The sequence below is a fragment of the Ranitomeya variabilis genome, chromosome 4, assembly GCF_051348905.1.
Source record: "Ranitomeya variabilis isolate aRanVar5 chromosome 4, aRanVar5.hap1, whole genome shotgun sequence".
NCBI lineage: Eukaryota > Metazoa > Chordata > Amphibia > Anura > Dendrobatidae > Ranitomeya > Ranitomeya variabilis.
Window position 1 is genome coordinate 30861898 of NC_135235.1, and position 14473 is coordinate 30876370.

General features: G+C 45.8%; 1 protein-coding gene across 1 annotated transcript in view; it reads right to left on the minus strand.

Annotated features, from left to right (window-relative positions):
- The window catches only part of ARMH3 (armadillo like helical domain containing 3), a 57756-nt gene that overhangs the window by 23872 nt on the left and 19411 nt on the right, over positions 1-14473 (minus strand). Inside the window, exons 3-7 of the mRNA XM_077258270.1 lie at positions 4774-4830; positions 4500-4646; positions 2729-2836; positions 2359-2451; positions 714-788 (exon numbers count right to left, since the gene is read on the minus strand). Of these exons, the coding sequence (XP_077114385.1) occupies positions 714-788; positions 2359-2451; positions 2729-2836; positions 4500-4646; positions 4774-4830 (480 nt within the window). The remainder of the gene's footprint in view (positions 1-713; positions 789-2358; positions 2452-2728; positions 2837-4499; positions 4647-4773; positions 4831-14473) is intronic.

Here is a 14473-nt window from a genome sequence, read left to right on the forward strand (position 1 = left end):
TGGTCAAACCACATGTGAATAAGTGGCTGTCAGACCCTCCGATGCGGCTTTTTTCCCCCAAATAAGGACCTGTTGGCTTAAATGTAACTTGGATTCTCGCTTTTGCAGGCCACAAATAATAGGATTAAAGTGGAGCAAGAAGATTTGAGTTCCCCGTCATCTAAACGGACCTTTGGAGCGGAAGTTTATGTCCGGTTACATCCTTCTCTTCCCACAGCTAGCCTATAATACGAATGTATACCCAGTATAATACAATGTATGATGTTATATAGTCATTGCTGTAAGTGGAAGCTGTTCCATAAAATTACGTATTTCTCCCAGAAAATTATTGCAGTTATACTTTGTTTCCTTTTTGTATATTAGAAAACCACAAAAAAAAAAAAAAAAAATTAACAAGAAAAGGCAAATTTTACAAAATTTCACACAAAATCTCAAAAATGGGCTGGACAAAATTGTTGGCACCTTTCTAAAATTGTGATCAAACAACTTGGAAACCAGATAAAAGGGGAGACGTTTACTCAATCTTTTAAGCTTGGAGAACAGAAAGAGGAGAAGAGAACGGTCTGAGGACTTGAGAACCACAATTGTTGAAAAATATCAACAATCTCAGAGATCTTGATGCAGTTCTTTTCGATACGACAAAGCTTCGATATACGGAGCAGAGAGCGGGGGAAGCCACAGCAGAGAACATTACTGCGCACACGGGGACGCACCTGTAAGATTGCTTCAAATATACTATTGATCATGACGTATTCCAAAATGGTGTTCTGGCTGATGTTATCAGTGACCTGAAACACAGGGAAGGAACTACATAATAATAATAATAATAATAATAATAATAATATAGTAATCATCTAATTAGTGGAATTGCATCAGAACCTGCTGTCTGTAATCAGGCCTTTTTATATTTGATACTATAATTGCTTTTTTCTTCTTTTGCCGTTTATCTTTTCCATGAAGAGAAACAGATTGGTGGAGAAGATGTATTATTTATTGTTATGCTCCATGTCTCCACTATGACCTGGTCTTCCATAGCGGCCCCAGTTACAGGGGTAAGGGGCAGTGATGGTGACCGGCCACTATCAGGGCCACTGCGGGCCTAATTACACACAGGACTAATGCCGGGACGAGAAGAGACAGACGCATTGTTGTATACACAACCTTCACTGAAGCACATCTGAGACTCGGCTTTGGAAGGCCAACTTGTGGCTGCAAGATGGAACTGGTGAATTAGTGGAGGAGGACTGGTAGAGGAGGAGGGGGACTGGTAGAGGAGGAGGGGGACTGGTAGAGGAGGAGGGGGACTGGTAGAGGAGGAGGGGGACTGGTAGAGGAGGAGGGGGACTGGTAGAGGAGGAGGGGAATTGGTAGAGGAGGAGGGGGACTGGTAGAGGAGGAGGGGGACTGGTAGAGGAGGAGGGGGATTGGTAGAGGAGGAGGGGGACTGGTAGAGGAGGAGGGGAATTGGTAGAGGAGGAGGGGGACTGGTAGAGGAGGAGGGGAATTGGTAGAGGAGGAGGGGGACTGGTAGAGGAGGAGGGGGACTGGTAGAGGAGGAGGGGAATTGGTAGAGGAGGAGGGGGACTGGTAGAGGAGGAGGGGGACTGGTAGAGGAGGAGGGGGACTGGTAGAGGAGGAGGGGGACTGGTAGAGGAGGAGGGGAACTGGTAGAGGAGGAGGGGAATTGGTAGAGGAGGAGGGGGACTGGTAGAGGAGGAGGGGGACTGGTAGAGGAGGAGGGGAACTGGTAGAGGAGGAGGGGGACTGGTAGAGGAGGAGGGGGACTGGTAGAGGAGGAGGGGGATTGGTAGAGGAGGAGGGGGATTGGTAGAGGAGGAGGGGGATCGGTAGAAGAGGAGGGGGATCGGTAGAGGAGGAGGGGGATTGGTAGAGGAGGAGGGGGATCAGTAGAGGAGGAGGGGGATCGGTAGAGGAGGAGGGGGATCGGTAGAGGAGGAGGGGGAGGATCGGTAGAGGAGGAGGGGGATGATCGGTAGAGGAGGAGGGGGATCGGTAGAGGAGGAGGGGGATCGGTAGAGGAGGAGGGGGATCGGTAGAGGAGGAGGGGGATCGGTAGAGGAGGAGGGGGATCGGTAGAAGAGGAGGGGGATTGATAGAGGAGGAGAGGGATTAATAGAGGTGCTGGATTGGTGGAGGGAAGCATTGCTTTTTTATACCCAGATCTAGTGCAGAAATGGAGGGTGCAAGATACAGCTCCTCTCCTTAGTATCTTTATATCATGCTCTGCACCTTCAGAGACAAATAAAATACAACCCAGAGGATCAGCCAAGCCTGGCGCTCCGTTGCTCTTTTGCAGCTTGTTCACGGCCGTCATGGTCTCGCTATAACATTACTCACAGTGACCAAGCACAGGAGCAGCTTCAGGCAGAGACTCTTCAGGCTTTCGGAGCCCTCGCCACACAGCAGGATATCCAGGCTTTCCATCAGATTCTGTGGGAAACCATCGATCACATGTTACAATTATAAGACGTAATAAATAGGAAATTAGAATAATTATTGCTATTAATATTACGCTATTTGGAAACCATAAATGTCCAGTATATAGTCCTGCTCCAGTGTCAATGCACAAAGTGGGTCCGTCCATAAGAGAAAGACGTGGACCCTAATGAGAAGTGGTTTATAATGGAGTTTATAAACCTAAATACTGCTCAATGAACAGGAGGGATATGAGTTGACCTCATATTTAAGTGTCCTTTCCCCCTCTCACCTGCATACGAAGCTCGGCTTTGTCAAAGCCCATCAACAGGTTAATAATATCAAAGCCAGATGTCGGCTTGTTCTTCTGATGGACTCCACGAATGAGGGCGCACAGCGTCTAGAGAAGCGATGGAAAGACATCACGTAAAAACCGAAACCAGACCCCCAAAAATGTCTTCTAGGAACATATTACATGGATTTCATGTGACATATATGTCTGATGTGTGAGGGATGAGGGTCTAGCCTACATGGGGGTCTAAGCGTGATGAAGGATCCTAGTTCAGGAGCAAAATGTATCTCTTAATATACCGTCTGGAATAAAAACCTAGCAAAAAATAATTTTAAATTTAATGAAACCTCTATTAATCCTCAATTTTCCATTCACAAAATGCCCCAGGCTTGGGACGTTATCTGATTTGTAGAACAGGAGTGTTCGGACGACATCCAGGTGGAGCGCCGGACTCATGCATGGATCTCTCCTACATAAAAGCCTGATATACAGCGAGTGCCACTGGAGGAACCACAACAAAAGCAAAGGAGGACCAGTCCTGGTGCCCACACCTGGAAAAGCATTGGTGACAAATACAAGGAAACTCTCCATTATAATGGATTATAAAGGATAAGAGCATGGTTGTCTGTAGCTCCTTATTCCTTCCAAAACTACTTCCACATAGTCAAAGAAAGCCTGCGAGTCCTGCTTCTCCACCCACTCAGAGAAAGCCTGCGAGTCCTGCTTCTCCCACCCACTCAGGGAAAGTCTGCGAGTCTGGCTTCTCCCACCCACTCATAGAAAAAGATTGTGAGTCCTCCTGCTCCACCCACTCATAGAGAAAGCCTGTGAGTCCTGCTTCTCCCACCCACTCATAGAGAAAGCCTGTGAGCCCTGCTTCCCCCGCCCACTCATAAAGAAAGCCTGTGAGTCCTGCTTCTCCACCCACTCAGAGAAACTCTGCCAGTCCTGCTTCTCCACCCACTCAGAGAAAGTCTGTGAGTCCTGCTTCTCCCACCGACTCATAGAAAAAGATTGTGAGTCCTCCTGCTCCACCCACTCATAGAGAAAGCCTGTGAGCCCTGCTTCCCCCGCCCACTCATAGAAAGCCTGTGAGTCCTGCTTCCCACACCCACTTATATAGAGAAAGCCTATGAGCCCTGCTTCCCCCGCCCACTCATAGAGAAAGCCTGTGTGTCCTGCTTCTCCCACCCACTCATAGAGAAAGCCTGTGTGTCCTGCTTCTCCCACCCACTCATAGAGAAAGCCTGTGAGTCCTGCTTCCCCGCCCACTCAGAGAAAGCCTGTGAGTCCTGCTTCCCACACCCACTCATAGAGAAAGCCTGAGTCCTGCTTCCCCCGCCCACTCAGAGAAATTCTGTGAGTCCTGCTTCCCCCGCCCACTCAGAGAAAGCCTGTGAGCCATGCTTCTCCCATCCACTCATAGAAAACACCTAAGAGTCCTGCTTCTCACACCCACTCATCGAGTAAACCTGTGAGTCCTACTTCTCACACCCATTTAGAGAAAACCTGTGAGTCCTACTTCTCACACCCATTTAGAGAAAACCTGTGAGTCCTACTTCTCTGCACCATGACAGAAAGTATTGAGATTGTATTTATATTAAAAAAAAAAATCTTTAGCACCAAGACAGCTCATATCCACTTTCAAATCAGCAGGCGTTCAGGTGACCCAATTGTGTAAGTTTTATGGACCAGTAACATGGCGACTAGTCCCTGTAATGCTGAGGCCACATTCAGAACTGCTTCCTGCCACCAAGTCCTGCTGAAGTACCTGTAATGAGTTGACCACTCGTATCTGGTGCTCGGCCTTCAGGGCCTGGATACAATGCTTGAACAGACTGTTAACATTATCCTTTATCTTCATTAGCTCCTCTCCATCCAGAGATTCTAACTTGGCTTCCAGATATTCCAGATTCACCTGGTCAGTGCAGAATTACAAAGAGTTAGAAACGCCACAATCTTGAGGAGGTCAGAATATTGTAAAACTTATGATAATTTACGCGGAAGGAAAACAGTAACGCTACTTCATATTCTTGAGGTTTTACCTTCATAAGAAAGAGCTCATCCCAAAATCGGGGGTTGGATTTGGTTGGATCATCTTTCTGCAAAACAGACAATAAGTAAAATTGGTCAATACAAACTGTATTATACTCCAGAGCTGTATTCACCAGTGTCTAATTTAGATATAATAGGTCTGGCCCTTTAAGAAAGACAGACTGAAGTTGGGCTCTACTATGCCTCCCTATTCTGACAGCGTGAGACTTCCTGCATCTGTCCTTTGTATGTAACGGGGGCTGTTTCAAATGCTGCTGAAAGTCAGGAAATTAGTCAAACAAATCTTCAAATTTTATGCCATATGTATCAAACAATTAAAATCTACATGCTTGTGATAGAAAAAACACTCTGGCTCTGAGGTCAGGGGCATACATAAAAATCATTGTGCCCCATTGCCGAAGCTTTAATTGGACCCACTCCCACCCAGCAAAAAAATAATAATAATAATATTCGGCAGGATCACAGAAGAGCATATCTCACACTTTTGCAGACTTTACAAGGCATTTTTCCTCCTACTGAAGCCCTAGAAAGTATGATGCCAACAAAAGTGACCCACACTGTACGATACCCCTACAGTGAATTCCTCCACACGCACATTATGATCATTATGATGACCCTACTGTGCTCTACCTCAACTCCCCCAACAAAGTATGGTGACCCCAACACAGTATGATCTCCCAACTGTTACCTCCACACAGCCCTCCATGCAGTATAACAGGCCTACATACAGGATAATGGGCCAACACCACACTGTATAATGGCCCCCACTAGCCCTCCAAACAGCATAAAGGCTCCCACACAGCCCTCCACTCAGTATGATGGACCCCACACAAACCTTCACACTGTATAATTGCTTGCATACAGAATAATGGTCCTATATATAGCCCTCCATAAAGTATAAAGGCTCCCATATAATGGCCCTATACATAGTCCTCCAAATATTATAATAGTCCCCACATAACCCTTCATATAGCACAATGGGCCCCATAGTCCTATATATTTTATACTGCGTCCCATAGTCCTCAATATAGTATAACTAGATGGTGGCCCGATTCTAACGCATCGGGTATTCTAGAATATGTATGTAGTTTATTTATGAAGACTTCAGAATAATGCAATTTATACACAGGATTCGGCCGGCCGGGCACGACCAATTAGCGAAGCGTGATTCAAATTCCGTGCCAATTTGCGGCCGGACTGCGCCTGTCGCTGATTATTCGCGGCCGGCCGGGCGTGACCAATCAGTGAAGCCAGGGCCTGCTCCAGGTTTTTGAGGGCCCTGGGCAAAAGAGTCTCAGTGGGCCCCCTCTTTAACACATACCACAATTCATGATGCACAGATACAGCAGAGAAATATAGCACAGCCAAGTAGCATATAACACAGCCCACGTAGCATATAACACAGCCCACGTAGCATATAGCACAGGCCATGCAGTATATAGCACAGGCCACGTAGTATATAACACAGCCCACGTAGCATATAGCACAGCCTACGTAGCATATAGCACAGCCCACGTAGCATATAGCACAGCCCACGTAGCATATAGCACAGCCCACGTAGCATATAGCACAGCCCACGTAACATATAGCACAGCCACGTAGCATATTACACAGCCATTTAGCATACAGCATAGCCAGGTAGTATATAGCACAGCCACGTAGCATATTGCCCAGCCATGTATATTGCACAGCTACGCAGTATAAAGCACAGCCCACGTAGCATATAACACAGCCCACGTAGCATATAGCACAGGCCATGCAGTATATAGCACAGGCCACGTAGTATATAACACAGCCCACGTAGCATATAGCACAGCCTACGTAGCATATAGCACAGCCCACGTAGCATATAGCACAGCCCACGTAGCATATAGCACAGCCCACGTAACATATAGCACAGCCACGTAGCATATTACACAGCCATTTAGCATACAGCATAGCCAGGTAGTATATAGCACAGCCACGTAGCATATTGCCCAGCCATGTATATTGCACAGCTACGCAGTATAAAGCACAGCCCACGTAGTATATAACACAGCCACGTAGTATATAGCACAGCTCATGCAGTATATATAACACAGCCACGTCGTATGTAGCACAGCCCACACAGTGCATAACACAGCCCACATAGTATATAGCACAGCCCACGCAGTGTATAACACAGCCCACATAGTATATAGCACAGCCCACACAGTGCATAACACAGCCCACATAGTATATAGCACAGCCCACGCAGTGTATAACACAGCCCACATAGTATATAGCACAGCCCACGCAGTGTATAACACAGCCCACATAGTATATAGCACAGCCCACGCAGTGTATAACACAGCCCACATAGTATATAGCACAGCCCACGCAGTGTATAACACAGCCCACATAGTATATAGCACAGCCCACGCAGTGTATAACACAGCCCACGTAGTATATAGCACAGCCCACGCAGTGTATAACACAACCCACAAAGTAAAAATGTTATATACACTGGCGCTGCACTTGACCAGAAGAAAGGGGGGAGATTATTATATAGCAAGTAGCGGGAGAAAGAAAGCAAGAAATAGTGAGCAGCTGGTGAGATGACGGAGTCTGTGCTGCACCGCGTCTGAAATAGATACTGAAGTACAAATAAACAAATCACCTGCGCTTGTGGAGTGGTCGTACTGGAAGGTAACCTACATACTGCCTTCCACCATAAGGGAGTGCTGAAGGTTGGCAGACACTGTAGTTAAATGATAAGCCTGGGTGTTTAAAGGATTATACACATATGAATATGGACAAGATCTCCCCAAATAGTTCACCCAATAGTAGCCCGTATGCAGGCGTACTTAATTCTATGTACACATGTACTCACTAGATGTAGAGGCAGGAGTGAACACAGCGTAGAAAGTAACCGTCGTCCTGCTTGGGAGCGGTGTTGTATTGGGCTTGATGAGTGCAGGCTGCACCATAGGGCTGCGGGGTAATGTCAGGGCCGGCTAGGCTGAAAAAATGTCCGCTCACTCAGCGATGTGTGCGAGCGGAGACCGCGAACTCCTAGCGTGCCCCGGCGGGAAGCAACGCCGGAGCTGTAGCGGTGTTTGCTGGGGGCATGGAACCTGATGTGACGTCACAGGGTAGGAGGGCGGGCTTTGGACAGGGCAACCAAAGCCACGTAGTATATTGCCCAGCCACGTAATATATTGCACAGCTACGTAGTATATAGCACAGCCAACGTAGTATATAGCAAAGACACGCAGTATATAACACAGCCACGTAGTATACAGCACAGCCATGTAGCATATTGCCCAGCCATGTATATTGCACAGCTACATAGTATATAGCACAGCCCACGTAGTATATAACACAGCCATGTAGGATATAGCACAGCTCACGTAGTATATAGCACAGCTCACGTAGTTTATTGCCCAGCCACGTAGTATATTGCACAGCTACGTAGTATATAGCACAGCTCACGTAGTATACAGCACAGCTCACGTAGTATACAGCACAGCTCACGTAGTATACAGCACAGCTCACGTAGTATACAGCACAGCTCACGTAGTATATTGCACAGCTCACGTAGTATATAGCACAGCTCACGCAGTATATAACACAGCCACTAGTGTATTGCCCAGCCACATAATATATTGCACAGCCCACGTAGTATATATCAGAGACACAGTATATAACACAGCCCACGTAGTATATAGCACAGCGATGTAGTATATAGCACAGCCCACGTAGTATATAGCACAGAGACGTAGTATGTAACACAGCCCACGCAGTATATAACACAACCCACATAGTATATAGCAATGTGGGCACCATATCCCTGTTAAAAAAAAATAATTAAAATAAAAAATAGTTATATACTCACCTTCCGTCGGCCTCCGGATCCAGGCGAGGCGTTTAGCGATGCTCCTCGCGACACTCCGCTCCCAAGAATGCATTGCGAGATGATGACGTAGTGGTCTCGCGAAACCGCTACGTCATCATCTCGCGAGACTGCAATGCATGGCCCGAAGCATCGCGAGGAGCGGGAAAGGCGCCAGAAGGTAAGTATATAATGATTTTTTATTTTTTTTATTATTTTTAAAATTAGATCTTTTTACTATTGATGCTGCATAGGCAGCATCAATAGTTAAAAGTTGGTCACACAGGGTTAATAGCACCGTTAACGGACTGTGATACACCGCAGCATAACGCGGTTTAACGCAGCCATTAACCCTGTGTGAGCGCTGACTGGAGGGGAGTATGGAGGGGCACTGACAGAGTAGGAAGGGGTGAATTAGCGGCCGGACTGTGCCCGTTGCTGATTGAATCAGCGATGCGGGATTTCCGTGACAGACAAACAGACGGAAGTGCCCCTCAGACGATTATATAGATAGATGCACTCCCCATAGTTCTCCATATAATATAATGCACATACACTGTGTTCCAAATTATTATGCACAAAGAGTTTAGGAGTGATAAGGTTAGAATTTGTTTGTTTGTCATGTAAACTCATTGATGGTGATGTGTGTCAGGGCTCTTTATATCACTGGAAGCAATTGCAGAGACCTGTGCACATTAGTTTGGCCGGTGTGTCCAAATAAAGGCAAGACTACTTAAGAAGGCTGTTCCACACTATTAAGCAGCCTACATTTTTTTCCAAAATGGGAAAGAAAAAGGATGTGTCGGCTGCTGAGAAGCAACAAATTGTGGAGTATTTAGGTCAAGGCATGACTACAATCAGCATTGCCAAGACACTTCATCGTGATCATCGCACAATCAAGAAGTATGTAGCTGATTCCCAGCACACACGTGTGCGTGCTGATAAGGAAAAATTGAGGACTCTTTCCAACAGGCAATTGTGTAAGGTTAAAGGAGCAGCTGCAAAAATGCCTTGTCATAGCAGCAGACAAGTTTTTGAAGCTGCTGGTGCCTCCAACGTCCCCAGAACAACAAGATGCAGGGTCCTTCAGAGGTGCGTAAGCCATCCTGTCGACCACCTCTATCCATCCTCTGTATGTTCTCTCCGTGTTTGCGTGGGTTTCCTCCGGGTTCTCCGGTTTCCTCCCACATTCCAAAGACATACTGATTGGGAATTTAGATTGTGAGCCCCAATGGGGACAGCAGTGATAATGTGTGCAAACTGTAAAGTGCTGCGGAATATGTCAGCGCTATATAAAAATAAAGATTATTATTATCCACTGCACACAAGCAGAAACGGCTCCAGAGGGCCAAACGATACATGAATACTGACTTCCAAACTGTTTTGTTCACCGATGAGTGCCGTGCAACGCTCAATGGTCCAGATGGATGGAGTGCAGGATGGCTGGTTGATGGACACCCCATGAAAACACGGCTAAGGTGCCAACAAGGAGGAGGTGGAGTAATGTTTTGGGCTGGAATCCTGGGGAGAGAGATTGTCGGCCCCTTTATGATCCCTGAAGGGGTAAAGATGAACTCCATAATCTATGTGGAGTTTCTAAAACAACACTTCCTGCCAAGGTTCAAGAGGAAGAACCGTGCTTTCCGCAGCAAGATCATTTTCATGCTGCAAAAAACACATCTGCATCTCTGGCTGCTATGGGCATAAAAGAGGACAAACTTATGGTGTGGCCACCATCTTCCCCTGACCTCAACCCCAATGAGAACCTCTGGAGCATCATGAAAAGGAGCGTCTATGATGGCGGGAGGCAGTTCACATCTAAGCAACAGCTCTGGGAGGGTATTCTGTCCACATGCAAAACAATTGAAGCAGAAACCATCCAAAAACTGACAAATTCAATGGACGAGAGAGTTCAGAAGCTTCTTTCGAACAAGGGGTCCTACGTGCAAATGTAACATCACCTAGAATAAAGTTTTCACTTGAAAACTGATTTCATTTTGTAATAAGCTGATAATGTTTATAACTTCACAATTCACCATTTTTTTTGTTCAAAATAAAAAAAAAAGGTTGAAAACTCTGCTGTGCATAATAATTTGGAACATGCATTTTGAGTGTTTATTTTTTTTTAAAAAAAGATACTGTTTTCATAGGCAGTTTGTTCCAAAACATTGCAATTATACTAGAATAGTAGATGACTGGAAAATAACAATGACTGCAATTCAGATAGGTAATTTAGAGAAAATAGGAGGAAATATTATTTGCATAATAATTTGGAACACAGTGTAATGCATGTAGTATTATGCACCTCCCATAGTCCTCCATATAGGATTATGCACCTCCCATAGCCCTCCTTATAATATAATGCCCCCCATAGTCCTCCAATTAAAGTAATGCATTACCCATAATCCTCCATATAGTGTTATGCACTCCTCATAATCCTCCATATAGTGTAATGCACTCCCCATAATCCTCCATATAGCATAATACACTCCTCATAGTCCTCCATATAGCATAATGCAGCCCCCCATATAGTATAAAGTGCTCCTCATAGTCTATACAGTATAATGCATTCCCCAGAGTCCTCCATACAGTAAAATGCATGCTCCATGGACCTCCATATAGAATAATGCCCTCCCCATGGTTTTCCATATAGTATAATGCACTCCCCATAATCATCCATATAGCATAATGCACTCCGCATAGTCCTCCATGTAGTACATATCAATCCCCATAGTCCTCCATATAGTATAAATGCACTCCACAAAGTCCTCCATATAGTATAATGCACTCCCCACTGTCCTCCATATAATTTAATGCACTCCATAGTACTCCATATAGTATAATGCACAGCCCATAGTCATCCATACAGTATAATGCACTCCCGATAGTCCTCCATACAGTATAATACACTCCCCATGTAGTATAATGCACTCCCCATAGTCCTATATACAGTATAATGCACTCCGCATAGTCTTCCATATATTGAACTGCATTCCCCATTATCCTCCATAGTCCATACAGTATGTGGTCCCCACAGTCCTCCATGCAGTATACTGCCCTCCTCATAGTCCACCATAAAGTATACGGCACTGCCCATAGTCCTCCATACAGTATAAGGCAATTCCCATAGTCTACACAGCATACTGCACTCTCCATAGTCCTCCATAAAGTATAATGCACTCCCCATAGTCCTCCATATAGTATAATTCCCTCCCCTTGGTTCTCCATACAGTATAATGCACTCCCCATAATCCTCCATACAGCATAATGCACTATGCATAGTCCTCCATATAATATATATCAATCCCCATAGCCCTCCAAATAGTATAAATGCACTCCACAAAGTCCTTCATATAGTAAAATGCACTCCCCACTGTTCTCCATATAGTATAATGCACTCCAGAGTACTCCATATACTATAATGCACAGCCCATAGTCCTCCATACAGTATAATGCAACTCCCCATAGTCCTGCATGTAGTATAATGCACTTCCCATAGTCCTCCATACAGTATAATGCACTCCCGTAGTCCTCCATACAACATAATACACTCCCCATAGTCCTACATACAGTAAAATGCACTCTGCATAGTCTTCCATATATTGTACTGCATTCCCTATTATCATCCATAGTCAATACAGTATGTGGTCCCTAGTCCGCCATACAGTATACTGCCCTCCTCATAGCACACCATAAAGTATACTGCACTGCCCTTAGTCATCCATACAGTTTAACGCACTTCCCATAGTCCACACAGTATACTGCACTCCCCATAGTCCTCCATACAGCATAATGCACTCCCCATAGTCCTTCATTCAGTATTATGGCCACTACAATGTACTTATTGATGTAAAAAAACCCACCACAATACTCACCCCTCTCTTCATTCCCCCACTGCTCCGGTCTCTACAGTGAGCGTTCTGAAGAGCATGCACATCTCAGCACAGCAGGCGCCATGCAGTGACGTTATCGTGCACGCTGCTCTGAGACATCTGACGCCGAGGGAGAAAGATGGAGGAGGAAGAGTCAGCTGACGCAACCTATTTCATCATTGCCTTCAACTGTATTGGCATCAAGGATGCGGATAGTCGAACCTGCGATGACAGACAGGGGCCCGGTGAAAGAGCTGGTACAGGTACAGACACGTCCTCTCTATATACACTACACCGCACAGGACACGTCCTCTATATACTACACCACACGGGACACGTCCTCTATATACTACACCACACGGGACACATCCTCTATATACTACACCACACGGGACCCATCCTCTATATACTACACCACACGGGACACATCCTCTATATACTACACCACACTGGACACATACTCTATATACTGCACCACACTGGACACATCCTCTATATACTACACCACACGGGACACATCCTCTATATACTACACCACACGGGACACATCCTCTATATACTGCACCACACGGGACACATCCTCTATATACTACACCACACGGGACACATCCTCTATATACTGCACCACACGGGACACATCCTCTATATACTACACCACACGGGACACATCCTCTATATACTACACCACACGGGACACATCCTCTATATACTACACCACACGGGACACATCCTCTATATACTACACCACACGGGACACATCCTCTATATACTACACCACACGGGACACATCCTCTATATACTACACCACACGGGACACATCCTCTATATACTACACCACACGGGACACATCCTCTATATACACTACACCACACGGGACACGTCCTCTATATACTACACCACACGGGACACATCCTTTATATACTACACCACACGGGACACATTCTCTATATACTACACCACACGGGACACATCCTCTATATACTACACCACACGGGACACCTCCTCTATATACTACACCACACTGGACACATCCTCTATATACTGCACCACACGGGACACATCCTCTATATACTACACCACACGGGACACATCCTCTATATACTACACCACACGGGACACATCCTCTATATACTACACCACAGGGGACACATCCTCTATATACTACACCACACGGGACACATCCTCTATATACTACACCACACGGGACACATCCTCTATATACTACACCACACATCCTCTATATACTACACCACACGGGACACATCCTCTATATACTACACCACACGGGACACATCCTCTATATACTACACCACACGGGACACATCCTCTATATACTACACCACACTGGACACATCCTCTATATACTGCACCACACGGGACACATCCTCTATATACTACACCACACGGGACACATCCTCTATATACTACACCACACGGGACATATCCTCTATATACTACACCACACGGGACACCTCCTCTATATACTACACCACACTGGACACATACTCTATATACTGCACCACACTGGACACATCCTCTATATACTACACCACATGGGACACATCCTCTATATACTACACCACACGGGACACATCCTCTATATACTGCACCACACGGGACACATCCTCTATATACTACACCACACATCCTCTATATACTACACCACACGGGACACATCCTCTATATACTACACCACACGGGACACATCCTCTATATACTACACCACACGGGACACATCCTCTATATACTACACCACACGGGACACATCCTCTATATACTGCACACGGGACACATCCTCTATATACTACACCACACGGGACACATCCTCTATATACTACACCACACATCCTCTATATACTACACCACACGGGACACATCCTCTATATACTGCACCACAAGGACACATCCTCTATATACTACACCACACGGGACACATCCTCTATATACTACACCACACGGGACACA